At 31.4% G+C, this 15,534-nt stretch overlaps 1 protein-coding gene across 2 annotated transcripts in view; it reads right to left on the reverse strand.

The window, feature by feature from the left end:
* Positions 1 to 15,534, reverse strand: part of LOC106688060 (integrin alpha-PS1) — a 30,390-nt gene that overhangs the window by 12,567 nt on the left and 2,289 nt on the right. The window contains exons 2-7 of one of the 2 annotated variants that reach the window (XM_014432343.3): positions 13,531 to 13,658; positions 7,758 to 7,784; positions 5,330 to 5,433; positions 1,858 to 1,985; positions 1,464 to 1,672; positions 287 to 497 (exon numbers count right to left, since the gene is read on the reverse strand). In XM_014432343.3, coding sequence (XP_014287829.1) covers positions 287 to 497; positions 1,464 to 1,672; positions 1,858 to 1,985; positions 5,330 to 5,433; positions 7,758 to 7,784; positions 13,531 to 13,658 — 807 coding nt within the window. The remainder of the gene's footprint in view (positions 1 to 286; positions 498 to 1,463; positions 1,673 to 1,857; positions 1,986 to 5,329; positions 5,434 to 7,757; positions 7,785 to 13,530; positions 13,659 to 15,534) is intronic. The other variant, XM_014432351.3, reaches the window with a different exon arrangement.

Consider the following 15,534-nt stretch of genomic DNA (forward strand, 5'->3'; position numbering starts at 1 on the left):
ATAATTTCTTATAATATAGTATTAATATTTATAATATAGTAATAAGAGAAGAATTAAAATCAACATGTAATTAATATCAAGAAGACCTGGTTAAAAGGTTAAATTTGTGTTATACTTTTAATCTCATTAAAATATAACTTGTAATATTTTAATGAGATTAAAAGTATTAAATATTATACGTATTTTTTTTAATTTCATTGAATTTCTATTAAATCATAAATTACAGGATATATCTAAAATTACATGGGGTCTAAAAATATTGAAAATAAATGAGATCAAAACTTACTTATCTCCATTTACATCAGCTGTAGCCAATTCATAGCCGAAGTTTGATGTGAACATTTCACCAGAAATTTTTAATTTTTCAACCATTGTTGGTACAGAAGGTCTCTCTTTCTCAAAAATTAAAACTTCTCCAGTATCTTGAGATCTAGGTGCACCTGTTGCATAAGCAGTATTTCCAGTTCCGAAGAAATCTGCTGCGGCTACAGACATTCCTGCCAAAAAATTATTTTGCTTAGCATAAACATTGAAGTGAATAACAGCTAATCTTAATTATCAGGAAAATACAGAATTAATACTTCAGATATCCTTAAAAAAACAGCTATGGTTAGACTTCCTACTAGGGAGCAGTCACTAATTTTGTGAACATATACAGAACAAGGTACAGGTATTTTATTATAACTGTGGGGTATAGTATTTGCAACAATGAAAGTCATAAAAAATAGCATAAAGGCCCATTAACACGGTAACAGTTTCAGCCATTGCAACAAATATTATATCTACTGCCATGGTATAAGCTCTATGGTAGTTACCATCATGACAGAACTTACTGTCATAATATGTCTGACAGTAAACATAATGACAATGAAGCTACTGTCACATTTAGTGCCATATTTAAAAGTCTTGACACAGAAATTTTGCACATTATCAACTGTAATGGTAAAACAGCAAGATAGCATTATTCCAATACCTTGACATTTTTGGAATTGGTAACTACACCAAAAAAGTCAAGGTTAACTAATAACTAAAATAAGACCTTGATAGTGTCACTAAGGGTGTAGAGCTGCTCAAATATATTATTTTTTTTTTTTGTAATTTTATACTTATGAAAATTTATCATTTTTTTTAATTAATAATTTCTATTAATTTTAGATAATGCAAATTGTTTTAGTCCAACAATTTATTTATTTTCACATTAACTAAAAAATGAACTAGTGAATAATTCACATTATTCTTTTAAATATCCACTCTCGTTTATATAGTTATTCCATATACTCTCTATTGATTAAACTCCTAATTACACTAATACATTTTCAGGCTCTACTTTCAATGGGAAGAAATAAAGCCAAAAATAAGTTCAATTATTTTGAACCTGAAAGATTAAAAATTATTTCTATCTTCATCTTTAGTGTGAAGTTGTAACGAGAATAATAACATTTATGAAATAAAAATCTTCTTACCTAAATAACTGTCCTTTGGCACAGGTGAATCGTTTTCTTGGTGTGGGCTGTAATACATTGTTTTATCTCTGTCGAGAAAATTATCAGAGACTGAAAAAACAAAAATTGTTCCTCTCCAGACATATGGTCCTGGAGAACCAATGACTGCTGTATCATTTACAAGTATTCCACTTGTTCCAGACTGACAATATCCATACTGCTGCTGACCTCTGAAAAGCAACATTCAAAATTATTATAATGGGATGGCTACTAAAGAAAATCAGAAAAATAAAGAGAACAATCTCCTAGTTAAAAAAATGTTTTTAATCAATTAAAGTAAAACATTAAAAAGCATACAAAAGTAATCATTATAGATTAATTAAAATGTGAAGTAATAAGTGTTTTAACTATTCACCTATCCACACGCCTTCCTTTACAGGGCTCCCATGTATTGTCATAATCTAAAAACTGAGATAAAGTGTAGCACAAACCCCTTCCGAACATGGAGTCAGGACTTTTTTGTATGTAGCGGTGAGCACAAACCTAAAATATTTATAAATATCAAAGAAATACAAAATAAAACAGGAAAATTGATAAAACACATTAATAACAGTTTTTTCAACATAATTTTGATAATAATAATAATAGATTTTATTGAATTGTGAAACACCTTATAGAATAGAAAAAAAAAAAAGGAAGAAAATTGTATTCCAAACTAATAAATTTAAAAGATTTTTACAAGATAATTAATAATTATTGTGGCATAAAATCGATAGAAAAATTAAAAAAGGGTGTGCGGTTGTCTAAAACCTATAATTAGAAAGGAGGACCAGAAAACATTTAATATTTAGTATGATTTTTGTTGTCAAAAATGAGTTAAAGACAAGCAATAGAAAAATGGAAGATTGAATAAAAAACATAGCATATAATACATTGGATGAATAATAATGAGAACTTACATGTTGGTAGTTCCATGACATATGAATATCTAGTGATCATGATTCATAATGACTAGGCATAGAGAATTAGGGTTGTGGTGTAGGGTAAGTAGATGAAAGAAATGAATAATTGAACCTGTTGCACACTACTGTAGAAAGCTTGAAGGGCATAAATCGACTGAGGTGAAATACAGAAAGAACTAATTGACACTTAGAATGATCTAAAATACTAGTAAGCCACTGAAGGGATAGAGAGAAAAAACAACAACATAACTATAAGAAAAAAATATAAAAGCAAACTAGACTCAAAGTAGGTCATGAGAAGACTTAAACTCATAGGCCAGTCGGTAGTGGAGCAAACAGTAATACATAAATAATCCACGATTACCGATTCATGATTACAACCTAAGTCATTTTAAAGTTCAAGCAGTGTTCAGTTCCTGGATTTATTTTTTAAAAATTATAATGTTAAAGTAACAATCGTAGAATGTTACTATAGATAAATTTTGCAAATAAATTCAAATCTTTAAAATTCGATTAAATAAATACAAACCAATTTGTCAGCAAATACCTTACCAAAATGGGCTTATAAATTTTAAAACTTTAATTAAGTTACCCAAAACTTCTCTTCTAAACACAGGGAAAAATAGTAACCAGTGGTTACATGAAGTCACTCGACTTTTTCATTCATTGAATTAAATTTTAAAAGCATTTATTAACACATAATTGACAACAATGCAATTCATAAATATTTGTTTAACACGTCTTAATTTTTCTAGTTTATGAAATAAAACATAAACATGTAAGAATCCATTAAATAAAACAGAACTATTTAATAAACTTTATAATTTAAAAAAACAATTAATTGGACTTAAAGAGAACACATTTCAAGAAGGACACAAGAAAAACATTAATAAGACATTGTTATACTGTTTTAAATAAAAGAGAAAGAAAAATAGGTAACTACTAAAAGCATTTTCGTGGATACTTTGAACTATTACATGCAAAAATCTGGAACGAATTCATGCAACAATCATTCTCATTCCACCCACGCGTCAATATTGTACTTACCTACAGATTGTGAATGCAATAATGTATAAGATTGTAATACATTCTAGTGGCAAAAATAAATATAAACAATATAAAAAAAAAATTAATCTTAATATTTATAAGATACTAACTTTGGCAGAAAGGACCAATATCCCCACTTGAAGGACTAGTTTGCACCAACATCTACTAGTAAAGGTGGTAAAAATGATTCACCTTCATTATAAAACAATTGTTATACATCAAATTATCGAGACTTTAACTGGAGTTACAGTGCCATACCCACCCTTTGAAATAATATATACCAATGTAAATTACAGTTATATAATTTGAGAAACCAGTAGTACAATTAAACAAACAGTTGTATTATTTGTAAAAAGGGGTTGGTCCGCCATTGGGCAGATGGGGGAGGGGTACCCCCTAGCATAAATACTAATAAATAATTCAGTACTATATATCCCTTTTCTGACTTCAAAGGATCATATAGTAAACATGAGTGGAGATGATTTTTGATTAACAAGGTGTCACAAGAAAGGAGATTTCATTGAAAAGTAATGGATCCTAATTGGAATTCTAAAATTTTTATTACAACTTTAATAATTATCATTTACATTTTTAAAGTGGTTTCAAAACTCTGACACTGTTTAGTGATGGAGATCATATAAAACAGGTTTCAAAGAGTTCAACACAGAATTCAAGACCCACACAAGACGTTCTTCTGGAAGCTGAACAGATATTTTACCGGAGCTAAGTCCGTGGCCCTGATCCACACACTTTTCAGCAAGTTAGATCAGCAGATTTCTATTCTCTAACTACCCACTAATGTATAGCCCATGTCTGTCAGATTTTATTTTTTGAATCTATCCATAGTCTAATTCTTGCAAAGAGTAAATCTGTACATATAGATTTTACCAAGTGGATTCTGAGAAGGTTGAAAGCGTAGAGATGTGTCACAGGTTCAGTGTTATATATAGCAGTCCTTAATCTTCCAATATCCGCCATAGACGCTTAGCTATTAGGTCTCAGTGAGTACTTGTTTTAGTTCAAGTTAATAGATAGCTAAGTCTTATTGCTTAACTCAGTGGTTTCCAATCGGGGTTCCATGAAGAAGGAAATATGTCTAATGGGAGATTTTTTGCACAGGTGTGCTAGTTAATATGCTTACATGTACCCACAACCAATTTTTTTTTCCATTATTTTTATTTCAAGAATAACTCTTACATCTGTTATCATTGCTTAGATCGTAAAAAATATTCTACAGCCTTTTTAAAGGAAAATAATTGTGAACAAAAGATCTTCAAGATTGATGGATGTCCAAAACATTGAAAGGGTTATATAATTCTTTAAAAAAAAATTGAATTGAATCTTATCTGGTACCCTTTGAAATGAAAAAATAGTAATTCACAAGTGAATTTTTCATTTCAGATATTTTTTTTTTTTTTTTAATGTTTTACATTGTTAAATATAAATTGTACATATGCAATTTAATCAATTAGAATAATCTTACAAATAAATTTCATTAGTATCAAACCAAGGGTTTTTCCAATTAAGAGTATGTACTCTAACAGCTAATAGGATTTAATAAATAAATTGAAAATTATGAGCCCTTTGTAACACAAACAAGCACCTAATAATATGTTGATAAAACTTAAGTTTGAGTAGTTAGGCCTCAGGTTTTTTTTTTCTCATGCCCCACTAAAGTAAATAGTGACTAGTTAAGTTAATTAACTAAAATTAAATCCTACCAGACACCGAAAATGTAGATTTAAAGTCACTAGAAACTGTAGACATTGACAAAACAAGTTCAATCTCAAGTCTGTCTTTCCTCACAAAGATACTAGTTATAAATTTGGAATTTATAAATTACACGTAGAATATATGATTTTTTTTTTTTTTACTTACCATCACTTTACCGCCAGCACCTTGACTTCTTACTGTGACTCCAAGCCACTGCCCATCCTTAACTTCGTCCTCCATAGGAGGTAAAAGACTTTCACTATCCGCATCTAAAATAACTTTTTCTCTAAAATTCTATTACATTACAGAAATCTGACAATACAAAAATTTTAAATTACATAGCATATACAAAATACTTTTTATAATATAATATCATACAAAAAAAAAAATTAAAATAAAGTTCAATCATTCAAGAGAAATGCAATCATAAATACATGTTTAATTATCTTTCTTTTAGTTTGGGGGAATAGATATATTCAAATCTCAGTATTATTAACCCATTCAGAAATATATACACCAAAATATGTGATAGTCAAATCATGTTTATATTAGCAATCAAACAATTCATGACAGACTCCTTTGAGCAAACTGTTACATGCATTACTTATTAAAGCCCCATTTCATTGTTCTCTTTCATTTTTTTTCTTTGTAAAGATGAGGAAAGTTATATTATTTTGCATTATCATTGTTATTGCAACAATGCAAAAAATATATATGCCAAACTGCATTTAATGATCAAATTTTAGCAGAGCAAGTGACTTGTAAAGCAGCACTATAATTATCTTATAAACCCATGCTAGTGTCAAAATTGAAGCATTTTCTTCATAAACATTAAATGCAATTAAATTGAACAAACACTGTTTTAAAATCCCAACATAACTTAAAGCTAACAAAGATAATACCAGAACAAATAAATATTTGTATGTATGATTTTGTATAGTTTGCTTGAATAGAGGCAAATCTGATAAAAAAAAATTTTTTATCTTGAAATGAACATATTCTAAACATATTACTGAAGACTGGAGTTTCTTTTTCTACTGTAGTCTCTCTATAGACTGTCCCAAAGCTATTCGGTTGTCAAGAAATGACCACAGCCTACAATACAATCTATAGAATGTATTAAATATAAATGATATACGTACATCTTTTTGTCAGATGTGTCGCTATTCAAGCAAAGCAGCGATATACTGAAGTAAAAAAGCTGGAAACAATATAAGTTATGTACATACTTATGAATTACTAATCAAAATTATAAACAGAATGATAAGTAATTCGCCAAACACACATCATAATAGTATGAGAATACGTTTGTGGTCGCATATCCCACTGAAAGGACCAAGGCTCCTGAATATAATGCCATGTTAAGTTGTAACTGACAAATACAGGTATGTGATGGTAAGGCATTCATTAGGAAACTTTTTACCATTTTGTTCAAAATAACTTACCAACTAAATCGTGGGGAACAAAGTGGATTGTGATTATTTTTTCGTATTTTTACCCTTTTGCGATATATCTTTTCAGCATTGAAAACTTTAAATCCTCAGGGACATTCAAGTGTCCCTTTCTATTATTAAAGACTAAAAGAACATGTACTTAATATTTATAATTAAATAACAATATGTAAAATTAAAAAAAAAAAAAGTATACATTAAACAACATTGCTACAGATAGTTGTACATTTACACAATAAAAGTCATTATGTTTATTCTGAGGTAAGAAAATCAATGTTCACAATTCTTCGAAAAATTAATAACAGATTAAGAATTCACTATCACAGAAAATAAAAGAATAAATATATTTATAAATAACTAATAATAAAACATTGATTTTTAATAAAATGTCTTTGAGAATAAAATTTTTATAATTAATTCAGTTTAGCATTATAATGACCTGTGGATCACATAACTCATAAAATAATGAAACAGTTAAATGTTAGGCATAAGAAGCAAAAGGAAAGGAAGAGACAACTATGTTACTAACACCGGCTAATCCAAAAGCTACATTCATACAAGCCTTAATTTTGGCATATGTAAAAAGAAAAACAACTTTTCTTCAAACAAAACTTATTTTAGACATTTATCAATTTTACCTATTACCATAGTATAAATTTATTTTATCCAACTCAATACTAGTATTCACAAAACTAAAAATTAATCTACAACCCTTTTAGTATTTTCTATAATCTTACCACCCTAAAGCATAAATAGAACAGCATATCAGGTTCATCAGTCTTAAATGATGACTGGCTTCCACACTATAGGCCAAAATGATTTATCAAACAGTGCAAAAAAATATATAAAAATAAAAATGAACCAAGAATAACAAATAAGTCATAACCAAAATAACATAAATATTTAAAGTTCCCTTGTATTCATACATTTATGTAGTAATGTGCTTTTGATTTATTGTAGTTGTGAACATATAAATGTTATATGCTTGTTGTGCCACTGAGCTTAGCCTGATTAGTAACATAATAAAAAAAAAAGAATACCATGCAACACTAAAGTGAACTCATGCAGAGTTGTGTGCAAAGGAATGCAATCCATGCCAAATTCACACATATGTAAACAAAAGAGTATCAACTTGAACTTACACTTTTTGTAATAATGCCCATCTGCGTCTGTTCAAAACAAACAAAGTTCATTTAATTACTCTTCAATAAATAAATAAAAATAAATCCCTGTTTTTTTTTTCAAAATCAAAAGACGGTTCATGATTTATAGGTAGGAGAAATTTACTTTAAATACATATTTATAGAGGAGAAAAGTCAAAAGCAAAAGCTAATTTAGGGTCCCCACATATCCATAAGTTATTCATAATTCCATAACTTCTATCTAATAACACAAAGCTTACAGTTTTACATGACTATGGAACTGAAATGAACTTATAACAAAATTCAATAAAATAAGGTGCAATGATAAAAAAAAAAAACACATGATCGAATATTTCTATGTTTTATATTTCTACAATCAATATTATAGGCGCAGGGAGGTGGCGGTCCCATTGCCCAGCCATAGTACCGCAGATAGCCACTGGTCCTCCAGGTTGGAGGAACAGTACATTGATGTTCATACATTTAAACAGATTTCAGCGCACTACATTCACCCCCACACTATAGACCAAGGTCGATGACAGTACACACACAAGGTAGCCACCCGGGATGGGGAAGCATGTCAGGAAGCTCTGAGGAGGCAATCCTTCCACCTGACTCAGAGGAGTGGGCTGATACCCCATTCACCTTAAACTCAATTAAGATAGAAAACAGAACGAAAAGAGCTGGATTGTTTTTATGGAACCCAACACAGATTGGAAAACTTTTCTTGACCGGCAATATGAAATGTCCACAGCCTGAATGGGAAGGAGTGCGAACTTGTAGAGAAAATTAGGAAGGCTAAAGTGGATCTGCTGGGAATGAGAGAAGTTACGATACAGGATTATACTCTTCTATATTCTGGTGTAAATAACAATGAGATAGCAGCCGGTGGAGAGGGTTTCTTGTTCCATGAAGACCTGGCTTTTGTAATAAAAGGATAGAAATTTGTGATTAACCGTATCATGGTTTTAGACATACTGGAAGGAGAGAGGGTTCAATCAGTGATGGTTACCTATTGGCCGAATGAAAGTACTGTTTCTGAAGAAAAATATGCCTTCTTTAATGACCATCAGAGAGACGACGGATGATCTTCAGAAGGATGACGGTGAAGGTATGCCCATAGTCTTAGGGGATCTGAATGGCAGGGTAGGCTGTAGTTATAGGAGGTGGCCTGGAACTTTAGGAAGACATGGTGGAGAAGAGTTCCTCAACAATGGGGAAAGGATCTTAAACTTCTGTGTGTCCAACGACCTGGTTACAATGAATTCACTGTTTCCGCATAAAGAATGTCATAAATACACCAGAGAGGAGCAAGGAAGAAATGAGATATCTATTATAGATAATATTCTGGTTAAAAGAGAGGAAATGCGAGAAATACAGGACGCCAGAATCAAAATAGGATTTGAGATCGGAAGTGATCATTATCTATTAATAGCAAACATAACATGGAAAATGCAAAGCCCAGAAAAAAATGCAATGATGTCAAGAAAAGGGTAATCAAATCGTAACGCTTAAGTTCAAGTTCTCAAAGGAATGAGAGGGGAACGCCCGACTTCTCTAAATTAAGGGTAGAAATAGAGATATTATGTGGCGTGATGAACTCATCATGGAAAGATGGAGAAAGTATGTCCAAGAGGAAAGAGATGTAGAGCTCAGTGAGACCCAGAGGGATGCAGAGGAGGTTTGGGTCGAAAATGACTATGTTAGTGAACAAGAACTTCAAGAAGCCATGAACAAAGTCAAACTGGCAGCAGCAGGTTTTGATGAAATCACTCCCGAAACTATCAAATATATGAGTAGCAAAGGCCAAGAGATGTTTCTATTCTTTTGAATCTCATTTGGATAGAAAAGATAATTCTTAAGGACTGGGAAGTTGCAGTGATCATTCCTATTTATAAGAAAGGGGACGATCTGTATAACTAAGTGTATTCGAGAGTATTGCAAACAAGAATGAGAACATTGGTCGATAGCCAGCTCAGAGAGGAAAAATACGGTTTCAGAGCACAACAAAGCATGCAAGATTTCATCTTCGCAATGCGACAAATAGCAGAGAAGACTGTCAAAAAGAAATAAAAACTTTTGATTTTCTTTGTGGACCTTCAAAAGGCTTTCAACAGGGTGAGAAAGGAAGACATAGAGCAGGCACTGCCACATAGAGGCATTGATCGAGGGGCGGCCTTGGCAGTGATGAGTCTTTATAATAAAACCAAGAATGCGGTTAGAACAAGGAACCACATATCACAGGAATTAAAGACAAAATCAAGTATTTGTCAAGGTTGTTGCTTGAGCCCGCTAAGCTTCATAGTAGTCCTCGAGGAAACAATAAAGAAAGCTAAACTTAGAATGAGACAGTTTCAGTTAGGACACAGGAACTTAACAACCCATAAAATTTTCTGTGTTGGCTTTCGCAAATGACCTGGTCTTGCTAGCTTCTAATAACCGAGACCTCCAATACAACATAAATGTTCTTCAAGAGGGAATGGCCACGACAAAAATGAAAATTAACCTGGAAAAGACCAAATGTATGAGGATAGGAAAGAAACCCCGGAGAATAATGAGAGTGATCAGAACGAATGGAGAAAGACTAGAGAATTTCAAATGTTTAGGTTCTCATCTCACCGAAAGCGGCTACATTGATGAGTAGTTTCTCAAAGAATTAGTTGAAAAGAAAATTAGGTTTCCGGGTAAAAGGAAGGTGATGAGAAAAATTAAAATAATGATCTACAAATCGAAGTTCCTCCCTATTCTTTCCTACTCTTCCAAATCATGGACCATCATCTCAAAATACAAGAGCCGGATCCATTCCATGGAGATGTGTTACCTTCGTCAGGTGGAAGGAAGGATACGACAAGATAGAGTACAGAACAGTATCATGTGGACTAACCTTTGAGTCAAACTGGCTGAGAGCATCCTAGAGGGGCACAAGCTAAGATGGTTTGGACACCTCCTTCGGATGGACCAGGAAAGAACTGCCAGGAAGACATATGAGACTTGCGTGGAGTGAAGAAGGCCAAGAGAAAGACCACGCATTTCCTGGGAGGAGAGTGTTAAGGAGGCGGGATATGGACTGGAGTAGGAGAAGGAAGTTGGTCTAAGAACGAGACATCTGGTCCAGACTCTACAAATTGTAACCCTACACTGCGCAAGCAGTAGAGGGGATAAAATGATTATGATGATGATAATCAATATTTAGTTCTAGAATTTTTTTTATTCTAGAAAAATATAGCACAAATAATGAAAGATTTAGGAGTGGATAGTTCATTAGTAAGGCAATGGACTACTAATTCCAAGGATCCAGGTTTGAATCCAGCAGTGGCAGATAATTATTATCTGTTACCTGTAGCTGTTGAGTCAATCCTGTAGGTTCGGGAGCCCTGTGGGGTTCACCCAGCGAGGTGATCCAGGGTTAAAGTGGGTACCCTTAATTGGGTAAAAATCTGGCGGTCGAGCATGATTCTGACCAAATCACCTCCTTCCACAACTGTTGGTTTACTAAAAGGAGTTTTATAAGAGAGGAAAAGCAAATCAGAATGTTGGGTTGTTACATTTAAAAAACATAGAAGGATACAAAGTGAGAAAATAGAAGGTTAAGAGTTTTTTTTTTTAAGGGCTAAGAAAAGAAAAACACTTTATCCAACCATCATGAAAAAGCAACTTTAACTTCAATTACCAACAAGAAACCTCAGGACCAGAGATTATCAAACAAAATAATTTGTCAGTCTCTTTAGTTTCATTTGACTCTCACAAAATAGTCCTACTTAAAAAGAGGCTATAAAAAGTAAGGTATTATGAGGCCTAGAATCACAGAATCCTATTTGTTTTATATACGGTTCAAAGAAAGCAATAAATTTCCATGCAATAAAGGAAATATGATTATTCCAACATAGGAGTTGATGAAAAATGAAGATGAGGCAGGCAAACAAGTCTGTAGATGCCCTACTACAGTGAACTGTTAAAGAATACAGATTAGGACTTTGTAAACTTGCTCAGTTCATGTAAGTCTTTTGGACAGAGGAAGAAATGCTTTGAGACAGAATAACTGAGTTATACAAAACACTAAACTCTATAAAACTCTGATTAAGGCCCATAATGACATGCAGATGTGAATAATGGTTGATAAAATAAGCCAATGAACAGAAGATTGCTGAATTAATAAAAAACAAAATACTTAGAAGGATTTATGGGTCTATACAAAAATGGCCCTTAAAGAATGAGATATAACCAAGAACTATGTGAAAAGTTCAAGGATGATCCAGCAGTGAATTTCAAATAAAGCAGCAGGCTTCATTAGGCTGATGAAATCACAAGATCACGGAAATATTCTTTGCAGAGTTTCGTTCTAGAAAGATAGGAAGATTTCAAATGAGTGGTTTAGACCAGAATGGTAAAGATGCGGGTGGGAGAGATATGCAGTGGACAATGACCAGGAATAGAGATCGATGATTGGAGGTGATTTCTTTTAGAGGCTAGGATCCATACTGGGCTGTAACACCAAAGATATAATAATGTAGGTAAGCAAAAGGAACTGCAATGTGTTTTTAGGAATGGGATGCTAAATCAAGAGAAGGGTTTATATATCTTGAGGATGAGGAACCAAGATCTTGACCAAAAATTATTTGAGGCATTATATATTTAACTTTGAACTTCGATTAGGTGCACTAGAAATTCTAATATGTCCAGAAATAACTCATCTGTGAGATTAAAAGTTAACTTTCTGCTGTGACCTAAGAAAAACATTAACAATCTGAACTTTTCTCTTAAAAATTATTACGTTTGAATTTAAAAATAACTTTTCACATAATCATAAAAAATCTGTATAAAAAATATATGGAGGGCATTTTTAAAGGAAATTAGGCCAAAATTTATAGAAAATAACCATTAATATCACTGAATTTGGGTGAAAAGTAAGTATAAGACTTATTATAAGTAAATAAAACCAATTCAGAAAGTTCTTGTATTTATGTTAGTTTCTGTTTCTAGCAAACTGACTCAAGTCAAATCCTACTCAACAAAAATGTGTATACAAACGTAAAACCATATTTTTTAGCCTTAGGTTTATCCCTTAAGTCTTTAAATAATGTTCCTAGACCTATAAAAACATTTAAAGTGATACACAAATAAACAATAATTATTCAATTAAATTATTTGAACAAGTTTTATAAAATGGGGACCCTAAAAACAAGCAAACTAATATTGGAAATTATGCGCTATTTAGATATTGAATAATTAATAAACTACAATAAGCCACTGTATGTTTTTTGTTTTTACTGATTTTGAAACAGCATTGCACACTGCACACATTTTAAAGATAAATCAAAAAATTCAACAAAGTCCATCACCTTTAATAATTTTTCCAATACCATTAATAGCATCGTGGCATATTTTAATGATGAATTGATGAGGGAGTCATTAGTAAGTAACTGACTAGAAGAAAGAATTTATATATTTTCAACTGATAATTATATTAGTGGTGCAGTAAAAAATAATAATAAAAGAAAGAAGTGACCTTAACCATTATTAATGTCACCACAAAAAAGTTAAAGACACATGTAATATTAATAAATAGAATATAATGACTAGTATTTGAAAAAGTGTTCATTTCATCAACATACAAACAAGAAATAATTTTAATTTTTTGTTGAAAGGGTTATTTGAATTTTAAAGAAATCTAAGATAATTTTTAAAACATGTAATCATTATTATTGATTATTGACATATCTACTTAACAAATAACTAATATAAAATATTAAAAAAAGTAAAGATGCTTTCTCACATCTCCTCCCATCAGTAATGATTTGTTCACAGTCATTTTCTAAGGTATTGACTGGGCATTGCCAAAGTGCACCAGAACGATTTGTAGACGGTTGAATGTTTTGATCCAGTGGAGCACCAACCAAGAGCCTAATAAACAATAATAAATAGTTATACTGTCTATATTGTGGATTAAACACACCACAAAAATATTTCATGTAAATGAGAAATAGATGTTAAATGAATTTTAAATTTAATAAAAAAATTGTTTAATACTACTTGTTAATCCATTGCTTTGTTGGTCAATTATTAATTGAACATAAGTCAACTCAGTGGGTAAGGCACTGGACTCCTAACCCTAGGATTCAGGTTGTCAAGTCTGGCTATTGCGGAGTTTTTATTCAATTTTGGGTTTATGTCCATAGCAATATCTTTATTAACACATCAATTGGTGAGAAAATAAAGTAGAATCAACCAGATTACCCAATGTATTGTCCAGCACAAATAATACATTGACCTTGGCTAACCTGTATAAATTAGAGTACACTCGCAAGTATTACTACTACAATCTGTAAGTTAAATAGGCAACAACCTGACATTAGATGAAAATTGAACTAGACATTGGAGGGCAAATAAGATAGCTAGAGCCCAGTGCCATCTCTCAAAACAGTATCTTTCTCTTTCTTCCATAGCCTGCCTCCAAACCTGCGCTTTCATATGACTGATTTAACAATTATTTGTAAATTATTCCCAACAGTTAAAATGCAACAGAATTCATACCATAAATTTAGAGACAATGTATGTTCAATGCATTCCTAGTAAAATATTTAAGTAGACTAATTTAAATAAAAAAATAATTAATTAAGTTGAACATGATAACGGGATAAAAAAAATAATTGAAATTAATGTAATTCTGTTGTACATAAGACATATATTATTATATTATGGTTCAGTCAGGGAATCATAAAGCACCATCATATAATAACTGAGGTTTGTCACAGTAGACTCCAAAGGGCCCAAATTTTTAAATCTTACAGGAGGAATTTTGCTTATAATGAATAGAGAGATAGTCATTTGGTCAATGCACATTATTATATTTACAAGAAAATTATACCAAAAATTATTTGAGGTAAAATTTGCCTACCTGACCCGTCCCCATATCCCTGTTAAGTAGACTGTCTTATCTTAATTTGAAAAAAATTGGTTATTGTGAGTAGAGCCGTATTTAAAAATATTTACTGATATTGAGTTGCTTTATAAGTCATATATACCAAAATAGCTATCACTCGTAGGATGAAAATTTTTAAATGCAATCTGAATATACAGTGAAGTCTCAGTTATACGAATATGAGGGGGTACCAAAAATACTTCGTATAAGTGAATATTTCGTGTAAGTGAATACGCTATACATATTATGTATGTATATTTTAGAGAATTTTTTTCTCGTAATTAGTAGTTACATATACATATGTTGTATGCAGTTGAAAGAAAAACAAAGTAAAGTGAAAAAAAAATTATTTATTGTATACAAATTTAATGCGAATTTTTTTATTATAACACAATTTTTTTGTAATTTTTTTGTGTTTGCTTGTTTCATGTTGTTTTTTGGCTGAATACATCATTCCTTCGCATTTTGTTAAGGTGTTAAATTCCTTCTCGCTAATTTCTTTCGCATATATAAAACGTTTTAAAACTTCAAATGCTTCAAGAGCTTCTGCAAAAATGGAAGAGGCAAAGGATCTTCATCATCTGAATTGGAATCGTCCGAGCTTATTATTATACATTAGGGAGTAGAATATAAACATAAAGAGTCATTGGGACCGGATGTTATTCGCGGAAAGCAGTTGTTTACTGTTTCGTTTTTCACGGTATTTTTTGTCCTTTGTCTTGCAAGGGAAGGAAAAAAAATTCATAGAACTGAATAAAATTTACTAATATGTACATAAAGTGGGTCCAAACTTTCCTTCTTATAACTAAGTTTCGTATAAATGGATAATTAAATATACATAATTCAGGGGTTTTTGCA

This window comes from Halyomorpha halys, unplaced genomic scaffold (genome assembly GCF_000696795.3).
Source record: "Halyomorpha halys isolate HHAL.00 unplaced genomic scaffold, Hhal_1.1 Scaffold41.1, whole genome shotgun sequence".
NCBI lineage: Eukaryota > Metazoa > Arthropoda > Insecta > Hemiptera > Pentatomidae > Halyomorpha > Halyomorpha halys.